This window comes from Artemia franciscana, chromosome 11 (assembly GCF_032884065.1).
Source record: "Artemia franciscana chromosome 11, ASM3288406v1, whole genome shotgun sequence".
Classification (NCBI taxonomy): Eukaryota; Metazoa; Arthropoda; class Branchiopoda; order Anostraca; family Artemiidae; genus Artemia; species Artemia franciscana.
Window position 1 is genome coordinate 32,542,576 of NC_088873.1, and position 21,422 is coordinate 32,563,997.

At 34.8% G+C, this 21,422-nt stretch overlaps 1 protein-coding gene across 5 annotated transcripts in view; it reads right to left on the bottom strand.

Moving 5' to 3' along the window:
* LOC136033101 (fizzy-related protein homolog) overlaps positions 1–21,422 on the bottom strand; it is a 112,385-nt gene that overhangs the window by 76,570 nt on the left and 14,393 nt on the right. For 2 of the 5 annotated variants that reach the window (XM_065713710.1, XM_065713713.1), the window contains exons 2-3: positions 17,382–17,560; positions 5,923–6,048 (exon numbers count right to left, since the gene is read on the bottom strand). In XM_065713710.1, the coding sequence (XP_065569782.1) occupies positions 5,923–6,048; positions 17,382–17,462 (207 nt within the window). In that variant the 5' untranslated portion in view covers positions 17,463–17,560. Of the gene's footprint in view, positions 1–5,922; positions 6,049–14,887; positions 15,353–17,307; positions 17,561–20,656; positions 20,735–21,422 lie in introns of those variants that run through there. The other 3 variants (XM_065713712.1, XM_065713714.1, XM_065713715.1) reach the window with 3 other exon arrangements.

The window sequence follows — 21,422 nt, forward strand, 5'->3', positions numbered from 1 at the left end:
GGTCAGTACCAACAAATATTCTAGTATGCCTACTGAGAAAACATTAAAAATTGGCTCAAAAGATGTGTCATTAAATAATTTGACAGCTTTGGAAGTTTCCAGTCGTACTAACCTTCTTGATTGAAATCTTTGTCGACATAGGGTGCATATTATTTATGTTACATGTACATTGAGTAGACAATAATTTGCTTAAGGGGATTCAATACCATAAAGGATCACCCTATCACGTCCATTATAAAGTTTTTTAGTTTGTGTGGCCAAGCTATAAGCAATCCAAATAAACAGCATAAAACTAAAAGCCGACATATACTTTCCCTGAAATCTTAGGAAAACCTTGTTACTTCTCTTGTTTTGTGATGAGATAGACATATTTAGTTTTAGAGAAACATATATCATTAGAACATGTTAATTTTTTCTTTTTTTTCGATCAAACAGACCAGAATTTTCTTTTTAAAATTCAGGAAAGGGTTGTCCCTAAAAACTTTCTAGAATACCTTCTAGGAAAATGCCCAAAATCACTTCGAAAGAAATGTCATTTAATCAATTTGATCAGCTCTTCGAATTGCCTGTGGTGCAGCCCGCTTTGACTGAAAACTTTGCCGACAAAATTCCATTGTCTTTTCAATCAAATTTCATAATCAACTCACAAATTCTCAACAGGTTTCAATGATAAGTAGTCCTTGGGGAGAATTCGTTAATAGACCCTTTGCCTTTGAGATTGTCAGCCGATGTTGATATTCACAAAATGAAGTTTAAAGTATCGAATCATCTTAACAAATAGTGTGAGATTATAGGTTTGCTTTGAATTAAACTAGTCTCTCGTTAGCTTTTCGAACCGTTGATAAGTTAAAGATTCCCGATTAATTTTTACCAAAATTGCTTCAGAAGGTCCCTTCTGAATTTTTGAAAGCAAAATTGCTCTGAAAATTTGCTAATTGAAAATTTGCCCTTCGCCTTTGAGACTCTCAGCCGGCACATAGAATCGTGATATAATATTTATGGTACAAAAAGGCCCTTAAGTTAAGCGGAACATAATGCCCTTGTAAACTGCTTTAATAAACAACATACGTTTTATGACAAAAGTAACAACCTGAACAGTGTAGCATGGATTTATAAGCCAAGTATGACACCAAGAACACACTGGAAAGCAGAGACGGAATAATCGTGTAGTTCAACATCTCTGTCGAGATTAACTTGATCCTAATGACTATTATTAATGTTCGAATTGAAATCCTTTTGTGTTCTTTTACGCAGTATATCATAATTTTTCATTTATAATGCTATCAATGACAGAAGATCACCCATCAAAGAAAATAAAAAAACATGTTCATTCACTATCACTATATAATCTTGGCTATGGGAGGTACATTCAAAGGAAATAGACACAAGTTGTCAACAATGCTTATTTAGGCAGTATGATAAACTAAGAGGGGTTGCGATGCTCAACCACTTCTTGTGCATCTGAGGCAGCCATGGTGACATGGGAGACTGAGTCGAAGACACGGTCATTTAAACAACGAAATTACACAGGAGGATGTGGAAGTCTTGAGACTCCACCTTGCGAGATCCCGTGATTATTTTAATTTTCCTCATGACTTTGATGTAAACTTGATTTTGACATTTAGTAAGTTTTATGTCAGGAAATTAAACAATTGCAAAATGCACAAAAATTAGGCAAAACAAAGGAAAATTATGAGAAATTAAAGTAAAGTAAATAAAATCTTGATATTTCAGGAGAGGTATAAGGGCTAGTTGCTTCTGCTGGTGAATTGTTAATCAAGCAATGTGGTTTTCTACTTCTACAGCTAACTAATGCAACCAGCTTCTTTCCGTGGAATCGGGAATATACATTGATTTGTGCTAGTCCATACTAAGTATGTCCAGTGATGTCAATTGAGAAGAGCCCCTTCCTCCCTCCTGATTTTGTACCACCACAAGATTTTGAAAAATATTTGTTTTGTATTTTCATTGAAAAGTGGCTCCTTTGTAGGCTACTTTCATTAAAATTGAAAAAAATTACTCCTCCTAAACTTTGAAAAAAAAACCCACTTAGATTTTGAAAAAAAAACAACATTTTACCCCCTTCCACTGTATTGGCCCCGTTGTGTATGTGCCTGATGTGCATAGGCTATAAAGCAAACAGTGTACAGTTCTTTGATAAAACCTTAAAAAAATGGACCCAACAGAGACCCCAAAATGATTTTTGATTGTGCTGTTTCTTTTCCCCCTAATATATCCAATTATCTTTGCAGATCCTTCAGGCCAACCTCGGAGGATTCTCATGTCACTCCATATCCTTCCGCAGGCATTATGCATATCTTTATTTGACTTTTAATTTATAGCCCCCCAAAAAATATTTCGAGCCTTTCAATTCTATACTCAAATCCCAAAGGCATTCATAACAATTCCATCATCATCACAAATTATACGAGTATTCCAAATATACAAGTGTACAAATTCCACAAGTTGTTAAATCCTAGTGAAGGGTATGTTTTTCCTTATAAACAAGGAAAAACTAACGCCATTAGAATAATATAAATTTAAAATAAAAAACCAAAAAATTGCTTCGCTTCAAAAAGCCATAACGTCAATTATCAAATACCACTTCAGCAGAGAAGATTTATTATCATGAGCAGAACCGGGCTAATTGTTACAGCCTATAAAAGTCATTAAAATGCCATAAAATCATTTACATTCATAACATGGCTCATATGTTTCCATGCTGAATCTACTGTCCCCCACAAATATTAGTATTCTGTACCAGATATCATTGTTCCTCCACTGTAAAGACTGACACTATCTTTTACGAACATCTTAAAAATCAAAGCAATCTTTGTACCAAAATATGGAGTTAGGCCAATTAAATTATTGGAGGACTTGTGAACAAAATGATAACGTGATAAGCAACCGGCAAAAATGGAAAAACAAAACAATCTATCAAATAGGATCCATGGGAAGACAAAAATACAACAGAAATATTAGCTGAATAATTTTAACGAGTAAATAGTTTTATGGAATAAGAGAATAGGGATTCAAGAAACGGCCAGAAGTTCTGAATTAAATGAAGTTCTGAAAGAAACGGCCACAGGCTGAATTAAATACAACTGAACTTCAGAATCGAATCAAACAAAACGAATTAAAAATGTAACTATTCAACATATAGAATGATCCTGATCATAATTAAAGGGCCTCGGGGGCTATATTAAGGCCAATAGAAGCCCTCAGAATTAAAATAATGTATAAATAATGAACATTTCTGGCTTAGCCCGCAGGTCCACAATGCCCTAAAATCTTCACGGTTTTTTATGATTCTGCCCACAATTACTGGCATTTTTCATTTGGTGAAATATTTCATAAGCGCATCGGGGGCTATATTCAGGCCAACAGATGCCCTCGACTTAAAGATAATAAATAAACTATGAGAACTATTCTGACATAGCCCGAAGCTCCGCGGTTCCCAAAAACTTCACTGTTTCTACAATTCTGCCATAATTACCGGCATTTTTAATTTGGTGAAAAAATTCATAAACGCCTTAGGGGCTATATTCAGGCCAATAAATGCCCTAGACATGAAAATAATGTATAAATTATGAATATTATTCTTACATAACCCGCATATCCACAGTAACCTAAAAACTTAATGGCTTTTACGATTCTGTCCATAATTACCGGCATTTTTCATAGGCAAAAATCTTAAAAAATGATTTCGTAGGGTTTTGCATAGTGCTTAGTTTTAATATAAATTCCTGTGCAAATACCAGGTCTTCGATCTACAACTAATGCAACTTAGTGTCAAAATCGGCCCAAACCGCTTTGATATCTAAAACGAACGACACACAGAAGCTAAAAATATGTCTTCAAAGTAATGCATTTATTCTAAAAAAAAATGGCCTTTAAAAAAGATTTGAGGGTAAAATTCTAGTTAATTGACTTCTTGCTATCTTGGAAAGGGTTTGTCCTGGGAAGGTATTTTGAAGTACCTACCTCCACTCCTTCTCACTCTAGAGGGCCCTGACCTTTGATGACCTTTAAAAATGTGTGTGTTATAAAAATGAAACCTTGAAAAATAGATCTTCTGCTTAATTGAAGTACAACAAAATTGCTTTCAGCTTCATAACTTTGCTCAATCCCATTTTATAAGGTTTTAAAGATAAGCAAACACATTTCTTAAATTGAAAAAAAAAAAACATTGACATGGCTCAAATTCTACTCAAACAACAGGAATTGCATTTTCAGAACTAAAGGCAGAGAAAAAGCAGCTGGTAACTGAAAATTAAGGTAAAGTATTGTTTTGTCAAAATTTCAATAGGTATAGACCTGTCATGTAGGCAAATTTCAGGACCCTCTAGAGGGACAAGGATTGGAGGTGGGTACTTTAAAATACCTTCCTGGGACATACTTCAGCCTGTAGACTCATCCCTGGAAGTTTCATTTTCCTAACCTAAACCCTTTCCGAGATAGGTAGAAGTCAATTACCTAGAATTTTACCGATTTGAGTTTTACAGTCATGTTTCTAAAAGAAAAAAAACTTTATATATATATATATATATATATATATATATATATATATATATATATATATATATATATATATATATATATATATATACAATACATATATATATATATATATATATATATATATATATATATATATATATATATATATATATATATATATATATATATCCATTTTTTTAAATTGATAAATCGATTGAAAGAAACATTTGCATTACATGAACTGAACAAATGGGCATATGTGTGCACATTTAAGTATTTTTCCGAGGTAGGGGCTATTTTGCATGAAAGCAGGCAATTTCCATACACCTTTTTCTCAGACGGTGCTTGAAGGTCGGTAGGAAATTCTTCCTACCTCCAACATTTTCTAAATTTTTTATAAAATCTAACCCGTTCCCTCGGTTCATCATAAAGTTTTGAGAACAGGGTGATCAAAAATACATCAATGAAGCAAAATATATACGCAAAGTAACATTCAACAATTTGATCCAAATTTGTGTTTGAAGAGTTGACATAACGCATAAAAGATAAAATTTTCAGCTATTGAAATTTGACTTATTAAATTAGAAAATTCGATTTTCACAACAGGAGCAGAACTTGTATTACAACCTTTCATAAAATTAACAAACACAATAGAACTACATGTATTTTGTACTTTTTACGACTTACGAGTGCAATCCTTAGTCAATCGAACAATAGCCCATAGAAAGAAGAATACAAGCGTTTTTCATTATTATTTCATAAAAGTAAACAGGAAAGGCGGCAAATATCGCTAACAGGAAATAATATATTACTCAATAGCCAAGACCTATAAATAAGAAATGGATCCACAGTTCCTTCTCATCTGATACAAACGGTCACGTAAAAGCTATTATTGATTACAAACATGATACCGTGGTTTAAGTCTCAGCGGAAATCACAAATTGAGAAAAAAGGGCATTTTCTATTTCATGTTGTTTCTATTTGAATTCATGATTTCTCTATAAACGAAAAAATATGCTCAGAAAAACATTAAATCTATTTTTTTTAAAGTGTCTGGCAGGACTCCTCAATCGGAGTAGTCTTAGGACTTCCTCAAGGTTCGGGGTGAAAAAGTGGCCCACTTCGAACCCGCGTGAACTACAATACAAAAAGAACATGGCCCATATTCTGCAAGGTTTCCGCGAGACATCTTGTTTAATTTAGCTGTTAAGAGGGGCTGAGAAGAATAAGCGTAGAGATAGCCCCTTTGATTGAACCGTTTTTTTACACATCATGACAATTAAACGTCAAATTCAAGAAAATCAATAATCCTTAAAAAAACCTTAGGGTACAAAAAAACGTATTATTAACTAAAAACTTATTACTAATTATAAACTTATAAGACTTAGTATCTATTCATAAAAGACTATATAAAAAGATTACCATCATACTGAAGTCGAGCATTCGTCTTCCAGCCCTAGTCGGTATATATCTATCACCATGACTCTGTTTGACAGGAGACTTGACAGGAGAGGTCATTTTGGATCCAGATGAGGGTGGAGACTGGAGCTACGAAAGAAAAAAAAATGTCTTTTCAAAAAAATTGACGTAAGTGACTCTTTTTCTAGTAATGTAAGGTTCGTTATACATGAAGAGTTCTACCCCCTTGAAATGTAATGATGTTAGTACAATTCAGAAAAAGTATACCAATGACCAGGTTGGATTTGAATTGTCAATTAAATTGTTATGGTTTTGGACAGCCATATTACCTTGCTAGCAATAAAAAGCAAGCAGAATCAACAGCCCTTCAAAGCCCTTTCAACAGCCCTTTCAAAAGATTAATTGCCCTCGTCAAGCAACAGGCTTTAGCGACAACCAGACAATAGCAAGGTTTTTGATAAACTATATCGTAGAAGCCAGATGTTGTGTTTTTTTATGCATTTGTGCTGCCCCAGCCTTACGAGCTCTGCTCTCTGTTGGGGCATAATATTGTTTTTGTATATTTTTAATTTGAATTAATAAATATTGATTGATTGATTGATTGAAAAGCAATCAAATTTCTAGTTTTTATGACAAAAAGCACAGCTGTTTTAGACGTCTTCCTCAAACCAAACCACATTTAGACAGTTCATTAGCCTGAAGAACCACGAACTACATTAGTTTCTACAATTACAAGATCCCAATCACCTGATAAACATAGAGCTCGGGGGAGTATTACACTTAATGATAACAACGTAATGAATGTTCATATTTTGAAGAAGGAAAAGGCTCACCGCTTGTTGTGGGATATTAACGACTCGAGACAGTACATCACTGTTCAGGATATAACATTAAAGCCTCACCCACGAAAAATTCCATACTTGAAGGTGAACCTTATGAATTATGCTATTCATTGACTTGGCGTGAACAATTCACAATGCAGTACTGCACCTCATTTGCAATATTTATGGCCGTCATTTAAAAGAAAATTTAATCCAGCTCCAACATTAGAATCTAGAGATAACATACACACCCATGGTAATATAAGGTCTTTGCTGCTCTGTCACGGAAATTTTTGTTTTTTGCTTCAACAGGAATTCACAACGCCATTCTCGGATCTCCTCCCTCTAAAAAAGCAAACTCAAATCGTGTCTAGACGAAACAACCAATGAAGCACGACAACGAAGCTCTTGCACGAGACAAAAATACACAAATTGTATAACGTTTGCCACGATCGAGAAAGATATGACACTTTTCTAACCAAGGGCCCGTTTCTCCAATACTTACCCCCCCCCCTGGAATCTTTTATAGACAAACCATTTTAGGAGTAAAAAATTATTACAGAAAATCAAATGATGTAGCTTGAAAATTGGGAATCTAAAGGTAAAATATACAAGCAAATCAGGTTAAACCCTCTCGTCTCAGAACAAAAGGTTAGCCGTAAAAAATCCAAACACATTCAATGGCTATCCGCTTTAGAAGGCTATCCCAAAATATTGTTTTAGAACGCGGAATCCCTTCTCATTTTTGGAATGCGACATCTGCAAGCATTTTCTATATATGTATAAAGCTTTTCCAGTATCTAAACATCTTAAAGCTGCAAATATTCAACTTCTCTCTTTTGGAGAAAACTCGGTCTAATTTTAGACGGGATGGGATTTTCAAAACGTCAATAAGTATACGCCAGAAAACGTTAGGTATAACAGTTACCAAAAAATCAGTTATAGAAACTAGCCTTATCCAGGACTCTTGTTCGAGGGTGGGGGGTATTTTGGGGAGAAGAGGAGGGTACAAAAACGGATCAAAGTTTTTTTATGCACTTTGTTGCGTTTCTACGAGTCGGACAAACATTTCACGAGGGGGGGGGGGGTCAAACCCCCTAACCCCTAATTTTTATTAACAGATGATAATGTTTATTTTTGGGTATTAATGAAGTACCCTAGTGTTTGAATGCACCAGGGTACATGTGCAAAAGAAGGCCAAACAAAAGTTTTCGACAAACAGGAAATCCCTCTCGCTTGGTTTTTCAAACGTAGAACTTGAACTCTGTTTACAGATGAGTGATTATCAAAATGGGATATAAATACCATTTACTCATCTTTTGTGAAATACATTATAAAAAAGAAATCGATCTACAAATTAAGTCCTCTCCCTCAAGGGAAGACCGATTTTATTTCTACAAAAACCCAGTCTACTCTAGTTGGAGATAGAAAGTTTTTATACGACAGAAAACATTAATAGTTATAATTCTGCCAACTTTGGCATCCAAATTAAGTCATTTAGTCTTTTTGTTTGCAAGTCACGCAGGATTAGATAAATGATTAGAACTCGCTTATCTTCCACTGCGGATATTGTCAGAGAAAATTGAACAGACCGACAGATCGATTTGTTTCACTTCCTGTATGTTTTACATTCCAAACGCCGAGAATTTATTACTCATCAACCAAATGGGTGGTAGGGGAAATCAAGACGCGTGCCATTTTCACAAGGGTGCGGTTTTTACTTCCGTCTCTTCTTACATTCGCAGATATATTCTTTTTCCCATAATTACAGTCGAGATTTTTGAATCTAACATTTTTGTTGCCAAAAAGAGTAACGTTTGTTCCTTTTTGGGTTTTTTCAACGTCTGTTCATTTAGTTCATTGTCAGCAAATATTTCTGAAAATATCATAACTACCACCAAAATGTTTAGTAGTTCTCGTACATCTGAAATCAAAATAAAATATTGCGCATTTTTCATGATTCTGAAGCTGGAGCCATCATACATTGCTACCCGTTCTGTTGGTATTGACTGACGAACAAGACCGTATCCAGAACTTTCGGGGGGGGGGGGGGTTGCGGAGAGTTATGTAAAAAAGCACATCAAACATTTGTTTATATACATTTTGTTCCGTTTTTACGAGTTGGACAAAACATTTGGTGGTGGGGGAGGGGGGGTCAAACCCGTATCCTTCCCCTAGATACGGCCTTGCTGATGAACCTAAAAATACGTAGATCATCTTTTTAATTGGTATAGATATTGAACGGAAGGTACTATATCTGTCGCTAATATCTTTTCGCCGTAAAATCAAAACAAGAGATGCATATTCTTCATTGGTTTCAACGTGGATACACCATTCGTTGCAATCAGTCAAGCTGTATCATAGGTGAATTCTCGAACATGATCTAGACGTCCAGCTTTTTTATTTCTCTTGTTTAAAAAAAACAATGCATTTAAGACCTTCTCATATAACTAGGCAACTTCAAACTGTACATAACTTCAAAAAGCGAGAAAGCTGCATCAGAACTAAAATAAAAAGTACCAAATCTTGCCAAAAGAAAATTTGTCCTCTTTCACGCCCTCATCATGGCACCCCCTAGTGTCGTCTCAGAAAATGACCCACTGCTAGTCCTGGTAATTTTTATAGTGATTATACCAATCACTTATTTTCTATACGCTAATTACTTATCAGAAAATTATTCCAAGAGCAATAAATGAGGGGAGCGGTCAAAACAGAAAAGAGAACTTTAATGTCAAAATTGTAAATTTTTTATGAGTCTAAGGATTATTCCTGGGAGGCATTCCCCATTATTGGTAAAAAGTATGACGACTTAAAAGAAACACTAAATAATTTTAACTAGTTCTTTCCCATCAAAGTTAAGCTGTTCCTCTGAATTCTTTTTCATTTAATTTGCACTTCCCCTGTCCTCTATCTTTTGTCTTTAAGAAACTATATCATGGGATCGAACCCTTCAATGAAAGACACGTAGGCTACGTGTGTTTTCCCGACCCTCCTTTTCCCCGCCCAAAATACTTAGTATATACGTGTCTCATGCTTAGGTCCTTGTACCAAAGATAGCTTGAAGAGAGGGTGACAAATCTGTGAAATATCATAAAATGAGAAATTAAACAAAAGTCAAAAAACATCCTAGGATACCGTGTTTCTGGGCCCCAAGGCGCACTGTATACATTGGCCGACCCTTTTTATAAATATATTATATAAGATCTAACAACTTCTACGATTATCATAGTAACAAACGTTACAGCAAAAATGTCTGAACTACAAATTCTTTTTCTTATACAAAAGGTATCCTCAATGCCTGAAAGGTTCATTCATGTCCTTTTTTTCAATGTCTCTCCTGACAATTTCCAACAGTTAAAATTTAAAACGGACAGAACACTTATTCTACAGATTAGATGGATTGCCACCCCAAGGGCCCCACTCTTTACGCTGAACTTTAGCTTATGCTTTACTGAGAGCATGACCAATATCTATAACATGTTAAAAATTTAGCAAATAAAGCGAGGGGCTTGGAGTTGGCGTGGGGGGAGGGCAGCCTGTTTCATCTATAGAATAATTTACTTTTTCGTCTAGTTTTAACAATTGAAATTTTATATCAAATCAAAGCCGGAATTAGGTTTTTTCTCAGGGGAGAGGCACAAATGTAGACTTTGTCCCCCACTGCCGCACCATCAATACTGTAAATATTACAATTTTTGTCCAAAAATATTACAAGTTTAAGCTTGTTTTGTCACCCCGAGCGTGCGTCCGGGACACATGCCCCCTCTACCTCCCATAGATCTGGCGCATATCAAGTTTATATGTTTATTTTAGATTTGTTGTATTTCATTTGGAAGAACTTAACTTCGATATATCTAATTTCTGTCCTTCGTAATATAATATAAGAAATAATACTAGATATGACAGATACGCCCCCTCAAACATATAGCTCTTTACACTAAGTTTAACTTTTACATTAAATTGCTATGAGAGTGATAATGACCCCTGAAAGAGTACAGCCCCCTGAAGGGGTTAGGAAAACTTGACTTTTTGTCTCCCACGTGGACTGCATAGTGAGGCAGTTCTAGGGATTCAGTTTTCGTAAACCAGGAGGACAAGCTTAATGCACCTAAGCTGGTTCTCTTCCAAAATAAGAACAATATAACGGTATCATCTTGCCCATTAAACCTGGAAAGAGCATTTGTCAAACAATCTCAAAATCATTTAGAAAACTTGGCTGGTGCTATTGAAACCAAAACCATTTGTTTTCAAGACCATCAAGCCTGGCTTGTGCTGGTAATAGGGTAGGATTTAATTGCTTAAGGCGTGTCTGATGTAATTAAAATGTATATAAGAATTACGCTTATGGTATTATTATTTTTCAGTTCAAGTTGCAGAGCACGTACTCGTAAAAAATTGGCTATTCAACGTAAAACAGTAAACTAGTTTCTGTTGGGGAAGCATTCGAGCAAGGAGATTTTCAACAGACGAATAATGTAATTACACTTTGAAAAGCTGGAAGTAATAAAAGAAAACACACCTTTCGTCTTGTCGCACAAGGCAAAAAGTAAGAAATCAATATAATGAACATTTCCGAGGATTTTAATATTTACAGATGATATCTTGCCAAAAACGAAAGGGTGTAGTTTCCGCATTTGGTAAGTTTAGAGAAGAGTGAAAACAATGTTTTCAAGCTTCTAATAGGAGCCATTTTTGCTCAAACGAAAAATTTAATGTTTAACTGAATAGCATGGTTCCATTTTGGGAAAAAAAAAATTAACAAATGACAGTAGGTAAGTCTTAGGAGTGTTGAAAAATCAAAGACAGATTAGGCACTTCGGTATTAGTTTCAAACTTACAACCAATGCTTAAACATTCAGACCATTGCACTCTTCGAAGCTGGCGGAGTAGGACCCAGCAGATGTCTAGTGTTGAGTAAGTAAGACCTGCTAGCCATACCAACTCTCTATTCATGAAAATCTAAAGGCGGTTTCAATCCGAAGGAGTCAATTTTTACTATAGACATATGAGCTACCCAATATGTTACTAATTTATCCTGTACTTCGAACTAGGACCACTGAAACACCTCTACGCCCAATCCGTTTCCTTCACCTCCGATGAAGTAGTTATGGCTCCGTAACTGCATCCAGCTGAGAAAAAAGATACACTCCTTCTCCTTAAATTTAAGAGTATTGTATATCCCTTTTCGCTTTAGATATGAAAAAAATGCAAAATCGCAAAGAAAAGAAGAACGAGGACAATAAACAGCCAGTGAAAAAATTGAAAATTTTGCAAATATTTCGGTCAAGACCTCCGCTTGACCGTCCTCAGTGCAGAATAAACATATATAATAAACCCTTAAAACAAAACATAAAAGTAAAATATGATGACCCTTTCTCAGCAACGGTGAAAGGGTAACTGCGAGTTACCCTTTCACCGTTACTGAGAAAGGGTCATCATATTTAAGTTTTGTTTTAAGGTTTTTTTTTATCAGTTTATTCTGCACTGAGGACGGTCAAGCGGAGGTCTTGACCGAACTACTTGCATTATTTTCGATTTTTTCACTGGCTGTTTTTTATCCTCGTTCTTCTTTTCTTTTCGATTTTGTGTTTTGTCATGATTAGCCAGTGTGGTCTCAGAAATTATTTACTTTAAATGAGAAGATATGGACTCATTTAAAGAACCCTTACTAAATATGCCGGTGCTTTTAAAAAGCGAAACCTTTTACACAATGTTAGATGCCCGACCTTTCACACTCAAAATATGTTCCCTCTGTTGTGTGTGTGCCCTAAGTTTTTTTTTTTTTTTTTTTTTTTTTTTTACTTAACTATGAATTATGAAAAGTTGACTTGGACTCTGTTTTTACGTTAAAAAAACGCTTCGAAGATGCCCATGTTCTTGATAAGAGGTAACAATCGATCTTCTTAGTGTCAATGCAATACCGCTGGCTCGGTAAAAAACGATGGCCCGCATGTATTTTTTCGGAAATTCGCATAGAACGAGGGGCCAAAGCAACTTTTAAGAGATTTAATTTTAAACGAAAGTAAGGAGCGACATTAAAACCTAAACCCAACGGAAATTATTCCGTGCATGAAAGGAGCTGTCCCCATCTCAACGCCTCGCTCTTTACGCTAAAGTTTGACTCTTTGTCGAAACCCTACTTTTTAAAACAATAAAAACTTTAGCGCAAAGAGCGAGGCGTTCAGGAGGGGACAACCCTTTTCATATACGGGATAATTTCTGTTGGTTTTATGTTTTAATGTCGCACCTTACTTTCACTAAAAAAAAAAATGTTGCTTTTATTGAATTTCTGAATGTTTTTCAACGAATGCAGGTTCAAATTTGGTTTCACCGTGTATGAAAAATTAAACAAAATTTGAATACAAATTTTGGTAGATTTATTCAGTATATGAAGGATGGCCCTCTCCTCAATACCTTGTTCTGTACGCTAAAACTGTTAGCACTTTTAAAAAAGCTTCCAATTCTAATAAACGACCTCTGTGTTTCAGTAGACGCTCTTAAAAAATTGAGACAAGCAGTCAAACTTTAGCGTAAAGAGCAAGGTATTGAAGAGGGGGCAACCCTTCACATGTGGAATAATTTCTGTTTGTTTTTCAAATAGTGCCGGTAAATCTGGCTCACTCTCTATGAAAAATACTCCACTCACGGAAAACTCCTAGTTCTATCCTCGCTGAGGATCCCCTTCCCTGTAAAATTGCTTGCGGACGATACTGCCTGAAAAAGTCTCCTTAGCCTCCTTAGCGTTCTTTCATTTGAGTAAGACTTTACTCTAATGGTTTCTGAATCACTCCAGAAATACCCACTTCCGTGGAAATTATTTCCTGGAAATCAAAACACGCGGAAAAAGGTATCTGGATAATTACCCCGGAACGTTTCCGCATGAAAAATTTGGCAAAGAGAATTAAGACAATAAAAAGAATTTCGTACAGTAATTCTGTCAAATCCCCCCAGTATAACCTTTCCCCTGGAATACTCACCCCCCCCCCCTCCAAAAAAAATCCCTTTCGTTACGGGAAAAGATGGCTCATGCATTGTGAAGGACGGCCCGCGTTATTTACGATTAGTTACAAATTTTTTCATAGTAGAGTTTTCAACATAGTAGATGAGGTAAATACGAGTAAAGAGGAAAAAATACAGTATAATACAAGGGACGATCCAATCCAAATCTTAAACCCAAATATACACAATAACAATAATTAGTATAACCAATTATGTGTCAGATTGCTTCGACGATTTATGTAGAATAGAACACCGGCAGATCCAGGGGGTCCTGGGCCCCTAAGATTTTTTGGCGCCCACTTTCCCTGTTTTTTTTCTTTTTTCACTCTTTTTCAAAATAAATTTTTCCATTTGGTCAATTACTGGCACCTTTGTCACATTCCCCTCTCCCCAAGATTCTGCCCATCGGCGCACTTGTTACATTGGGAGAAATGGGTCGCTATTATATTAAGATATAGAATTTAACGTTAAAGTTATACAATATATTTATTATAATTATAATAGTATATTCTAATGGTTATTATAATTATATATATATATATATATATATATATATATATATATATATATATATATATATATATATATATATATATATATATATGTATATATATATATATATATATATATATATATATATATATATATATATATATATATATAATATAATATATGTTACACATAATTATATCATTATTGTAAAGTTATTCTAATTATAATCTATAATAGTAATTCTAATACGAATATATTATTCTTAAGATTAAAGTTATAAGACATAGAATTTAAGGTTAAGGTTAAGTTTAAGGTTAAATTTAGTCGCTTCTCACTATCTTGGGAAAAGGTTGAGTTAGTTGAATGTAACTTTCAGGGATCAATTTAGGGCCTAAAATGTTCTGCAAAATCGATTGAACTAAGTCTAACAGTCAAAGAAAACTAAAAAAAAAATAATCAAAAGACACGTCAGTGAACCCTTACATGAGCTGACAAACTTCTAACAAAAGAAAAAAAGTGCAAACAAGTAAAGAAATAATACAAAAAAAGAGAATGAGATAATTGCCCCCGAATATTAATTATTTCAAAATTAATATGTTAAAATGACTGGCCTCTTCTTAACTAAAGACAAAATACTTTATTGGTGTCTATATTACCAAGCTTATAAACGAAATACCAATGTCTCACGTCAGGTGTTAGTCACAGTTTTCTAGAATGCTCAAAATTACTACACTGTTGTAATCGCAAATTGTAAAGTTTGACAAGCGATAAATATTGATTCATAAGTAAACAAAAGATAGCATTATCCTGCCCTAGTTAAGTGATCTTAACTTCGAAGTGCTGAAAAATTAAGGTAAGTCGGCAAGATTTTGATATTGGGATATATATGTTTTGATTTTTCATTAAGTTTTAATATACAATGTACCGTTACTAAAACAACAATAAAGAAACATATTTATTAAAAACAGTTGATCAACTAACGACAATTCATACCAGTGAAAAATCTAAAGTGGAACTGAACAGCCATGACAAAACTGTCATGAGTTTTTTCATGAATGTTGCCTGTAAAACGAGTTGTCCTCCCCCCAAGCGAAAAAAAAGTGAACATCGAAAAACAATGCGACTTTTAAAAGAAAAAACGGGAAATCAAATCTAAAAAAAAAAACATGGAAGAACTAAAAAAAAAAATACCGAATAAAATCAGAAACGAAGATTCATAAAAAAAAACATAATATATAATTCAGCTATTAATATCCAATATAGAACGTAACTGAAGGAGTGATATGACCCTCTCTACACCGTCACGAGGATCGTCGATAAAACCAAATGCACACGAAAGCACAGTGTTGGGTTCAAAAGAAAAAAAACGGACTGCGGATACCTGCACATACCTTATTTATTCCAGTTACAGCTTCAAAAACCTTTTAGAGTCGCAATATTGAGGGACAGGGATGCTAGAACATTTTTCCGTCTAAGAAAACATTTTTTGGAACGATTGTACAAAAACCGACAAACAGAAACGATGGATATTTCTTGGAAACTTCTTTGTTGGCTCTTGCTCGGATTTATGACACTTTCTATGGTGGATTTGTTGGCAACTCTACCAAAAAGTCGCAACTTGCGGCTACCTACTTATCTTTGACCTAATATTGTTGTATTCGTTAGTTTTTTCACCAGCCGCATGGGTTTATAAGTTTCCCTTCTCGTTTTTTTTTTTTTTTTTTTTTTTTTTTTTTTTTTTTTTTTTTTTTTTTTTTTTTTTTTTTTTTAAAGATACTGTAAATTTATGGTCTACACATCGAAAAGCATATTGATAACATGGATACGTCAGCAGTTCTGAATCAATCAGTGATCCTGGTTTTCAATCTTTAAACTTAATAACCACATGCAAAAGAATCTACACAATTTTCTCTTTGTATTCCTTTCAGAGGCGGTTTTGGGAGGGGACGGAGAGGGCACTTGCCCCAAGTACAGAAATTTTAGACGCTTCAAATTTCAAATAAATAATCTAATGGTTATAGTTAATTTATGATTTTTGAAATTTTATTTGTATTACAATAAAGTAGAGGGAATAGTTGCCTGTAAATATAAGCAAGAAAACAGAAATAAGTGGACTGAATTTATTTAACTTTTGTCTGTTTTTTTTTTAATATATTTTGTATCCAAACATGTTCGTATTTGCAGGTTGTCGAGATAATTAATAATTTTTCAGAGGCTAAAGTAAGAAAAGTCAAATTTGAAAAAAATGCAAATTTTTTTAATAAATAAAAATTTGGTACTTCCTTATTAGCCAGAACACACTCGAGAATTGAAAATAGGTTAACCCTAATGAAATATACCAAAATATGACGAAAATATAATAGTTCAGTAACACATTATGGAAACTAAACACATAATTATGGAAGGGGGCGCCCAGAACACATTATATTAAGTACCTAATCCAACTTAAGTACCATCTCTATATATTAAATATTTAATAACAATAAACGAGCAACGTAGATTTCAACTGAGCCAAATAATTGTCTCCGTATACCGACGGCTAAAAATTGGTTATTGTCCGATCTTGTATACCCAAATTCTCGAGTGTATACTGGTTAACAGGGAAATAGGCTACTGAAAGATTGCTAAAATTTGGCTTGAAAATTTTTGGCAGACAGGGGGAAACCCTAATCAACACCATGCCCCGGGCGCAAGAGAGACCAGAACCGTCACTGTCTAGGCATAACGCTTTAATCAATGATGGGTGCTTCCCTGAATACGTAACTTGTTTGGAGAAGACCCGAGTACTATCTAGACAAGGATAATGTCCAATTTAAGAATTTACCCCGGGGCCCCTTTATTCTAATCAGTAATACAAATTTTCAATACCTCTCAATTACCGGCGGGTTTGCTTTAATATATCCGTAAAATCGCTATTTTCTTAATAGTTAATCTAAAATCAGTATTATAGAGCTGCGCGACATAAATATTCAAATCATTCGAATTACACTGAATTGGCATTGTATATAAAAGGTACGACAAGACAGAAACACAATTTAACCGTTCGCAGATTTTTTTTTAATAAATAAATGCTTACCAATATTGACGCATCCACTATCCGATCACTTTTCAATACGACAGCACTTTATTAAAACCCAAATTAACACTCACCGAATGGACCTTTTTCTTAACCGGACTTCCTTCGCTATTCTCCGACCCGAGCAGTCGAACGTCATAAGTCTTGTCAAACATTCTACACTGGGCAGAAGGAGGAACGCAACCAATGTCTCCGTGCCGCTCTCTCCAGCTCTATCGCGCTTCAACGTCACACTTCTTCAAACAAGCAACACCTGGACGACATAAGGGATAAATGTAATTAAAAGAAAAAGATGGCACAAGCATAATAAATGCTTGACTGATTTTAAATAATTCTGTTAGATATTACATAAACAACAAGTGAAAATTCATCAAATAGAGCAGCCGTTCCTAGCGGTAAGACAAACAGAGTTACAACCCTGTTCAGTCCTGGTAAGCACCATTTTCAACTCACGGCCAGTACTCCTACATTTCATTAATTTCTTAATTTCTACCCATAGGTAATCAAGAGGAAGGGGAAACATGACCTGGGCGACAGAAAAGGGGGGGGGGGCGGAAGGCAAGTTAATTTTTCATTTTGCCAACTATTCTAAGATGGCCAAAAATTGTACAAAACCAGACATAAGCTACGTTACTGGTATATGGTAGTACCAGGGATGGTTTTAGAGTTAATATCGGTTAAAGTTTTTTTTTGTTCTCTTTTTAATAAAAACACTTCTAAATCTTAGAAGTTTTGGTAACACTCTAGATGATGGACTTTTTGCTACCTAGGAAAGTAGCAGCGTTGAGTGAATGTAACTTTAAAAAATTCATCCAGAGCTTAACATAAGCCTCAGGAAGGTATTACGAAGAATCCATCTCTACCCTCAGCCCTCCCTCCCCCTGCTAAAAAGTGCTGACCTCTGATGAACTTGGACAAACTTTGTGATGAAAAAGTGAAACTTTCAGAGATAGATCTATACCCCAAATGAAACTCAAGCGAAAGAATCGTCACACCTTTCGTAAAATCATGATTTCAAGGTTTTTTTTTATTAATGTGTCTAACAAAGAAAATCTAATGTGGCTTGCAATCCTGTTCAAATAATTTGAATCATGTTTTCTAAGCCTAAGATTAAATTGCAGGCACGCCAAGGCCGTATCCAGGGGAGGGAGTCAGGGGGGGAGGGTGATTGATAACAACAAATTTTGGGATGGGTCAATAATACACCAAATTTGATTTTACAATTAGAATAAGAGGTGCCCAGAAATTCAAAACAAGATTAGGATTCCAGGGGGCTGAGTCAAAGAAAAGCAGATTAAGACAAACATTAATGAACAAATTGTTTTTGCTAAATTTAGGACCTATCATCAATACAACCTTCTAAGTCTTAGAAACAGAGAACAATTAGAGACAAATGTTAGAAAACACCTTGCGGCGCATAGTTTAGACCACAATAAAAGGATAACCCTATTAATAAATATTTACTTCTTTTTGTGTTTCGCAGTAAGATGATCAAACCAGTAATTTGACCAAATGGCCTTCAAATGATTTTGATTCAAATCCTCTGGATTCAATCAAAACCAGGGACATCGAAATGCAAGATGTACATATCAAGTCGTCATATTTAGGCATTCTGTCATCCACTGACTTTTGATCATAGTTACAAACAAAAGGTATAAGGTACAAGGTGCTTGCTCTCTTGTATCTTCATTTTCTTTCAAAACCGTTTTCATTATTGTTGACTTTTCAAAGCAGCTTTTTTTTCGAGAATGCAATTTTTTTCTAAATTAAGAGGATCAAAATAACTTGTAAAATAATCAGAAATTTTCTTGTGAATACTTATCAGTTTTAATCCTGTGATCGTTTCATTAAGGTTAATTTGTAAACACTAACTGATCATTTGAAATTAATCGTTGAATAGACATTGCAACACTGTCTTCCAATATGCCATACTATCATCATGAATAGTTTCAAGGCACGCCTAATACTTGATTCCTTTTTTTATTCCAGTATAAGCCAGTTGAGCCTCTGTGCTATATACCTTTTCTCTGTGACTATAACTAACCATTTGACCAAACTATCGATTTTATCGCATTTTACTGCAACATACGTGTCGTCATCTCCAAAGGGCTTAGGCCAATTATAAAAGCCCCAGACCCCTGCTTAAGAATTACACTTGAAATCAAATGCGTGATTGCGTCTTTTTAACATCATTTATTATATGCGTAATAAATCGTCATTTCTCCAATAGCTACATCACGAAGGGATATAGAAATCCCTTCTGTCTGAAGGGATATACAGTTTTCGAATTTGGTATAATTAAAGACAGGATATTTTTACTGATAACAAGAAGGAAGTTTCGAGTATTGATGCGCTGTGAAACGTAACAGTTCACATCCTGAATGGCACCCAACCGGAAAAGCTTGAATTTGAATGAGGCTACATTTCAAAATCCCATCTCGCGATTTCCTCACTCATTTCTAAATAAACATTGTAAGGAAAAGCAAAAGAAGAATACAGGTAATAGCCTTTTAAGTTGGGTTTATAGTATGAAAGCATAGCCAAGCATAACCATGCATAAAGCTCTTCCTTTGGAGTACCCTAAAAATAACCTACGCTAAAACGTGTAAGATGTCAATTTACCGACCCGAACACGCGTTTTTTAGCATCAGGGTTGGTTAGGGTAAACCATCACTTTTTATCCCGTGCGATCACTTCACGCTGCAGCTGAAAATAATTTTTGAACCAGCAGCCGTGGCCACGGGTGCCAATTCAAGAAAACTTATGGGGTAAAGACTGTTCTTCATTTATTAAATGAATATACAAAAATAGGTATTTTTCAAAATCTAGGAAGGCTATCGCCTCCTGTTCACCTCAATTGGTACCCCCTGTTCGTGGCCAAAAAAAAATTATTTATCGTAATATATTACATTTTAATAACAAAGATAAATCTTCCCCAATATCCCCAAGTTAGTAGCACTACCAATAAAATCCCTACTGTCAATCATGAATGAACATAAGCTTGACCCATAAAGGGGGAATTTCCCGGTGGATGGGGGCTAAAAGTGGAATAAATGCATTCATACGACGCTACTTTTCTATTTAGGTGAGCTCTGGAGGCGATTATCTTATTTTTCAGACGAAAATTTTGACTATTAAGTGCTTACTATTCCCTAAAAACACTATTAGATTAGAAAGATCAGGGCAGGGACACACGCACGCTGGAGGGGCCTCCAGGCCCACTGAAATCTAATGATTTTTGCCCCATAATTTTCTGATACTTCTCACGGAATAAGTGATTTGAAGAATTTGCCCCCGAAACAAATTGCTGCGGACGTTCCTAGTTCAGGGATAGAACCTAAAAACAAACCTGATTAGCAGAAACCACATTCAAATCTTTCATGTCCCATTATGCATTACTGTATTTACTTTATATTTCCTTTACCCAAAAACAAAACCACGGGCTAAACTATGCATGTCGATACTAACTAATAGTAGCGCAACATGCATAAAATTAAATATTCTAAATACAGGCTCGAACAAGATAGGTCATGTTTAGACTGGAAGAATAAATAGTACAGATTACGAAGCTCTATTTACTTTGATATGTCATCGCTCCAAACAAAGCATGTAATCAGCCTATTGGCGATACGGCAAAAATTCTCAATATTCCCTTCAAAGCTTTAGAAGGTCGTGTATTGCCGAATGGAAGTGTACCCCACAAACCCCTTCCTAAAAGAAAAACACGACAAAACAGCGGCAATACTCACTTTGGGATCACATGCCTTAAATGATACTAATAGATTTTTTTATTTTTTGACAGGAAAGAGCCAAACGTATTTAACGCGACTGAAAGACTACTGCAAAAAAAAGAATGTGTATGCATTGAGTCAGCAGGGAGTACAAAATATAAGCTACATCACTAACGTATCAAATGTTATTCAGTATTTGATCATGAGAATAACTTAAGATAAAAATTAAATTGTGGGAGAAATGACAAAGCACTTCCCTGCATTAAGTCTAATAATCTATTTTTCTCTTATGTATTTCTAATAATAATGATAATATTAATATTTCTAAGACATAATTATAATATAATAATATATCATTATTAATAATAATAAAAAATAATTAAA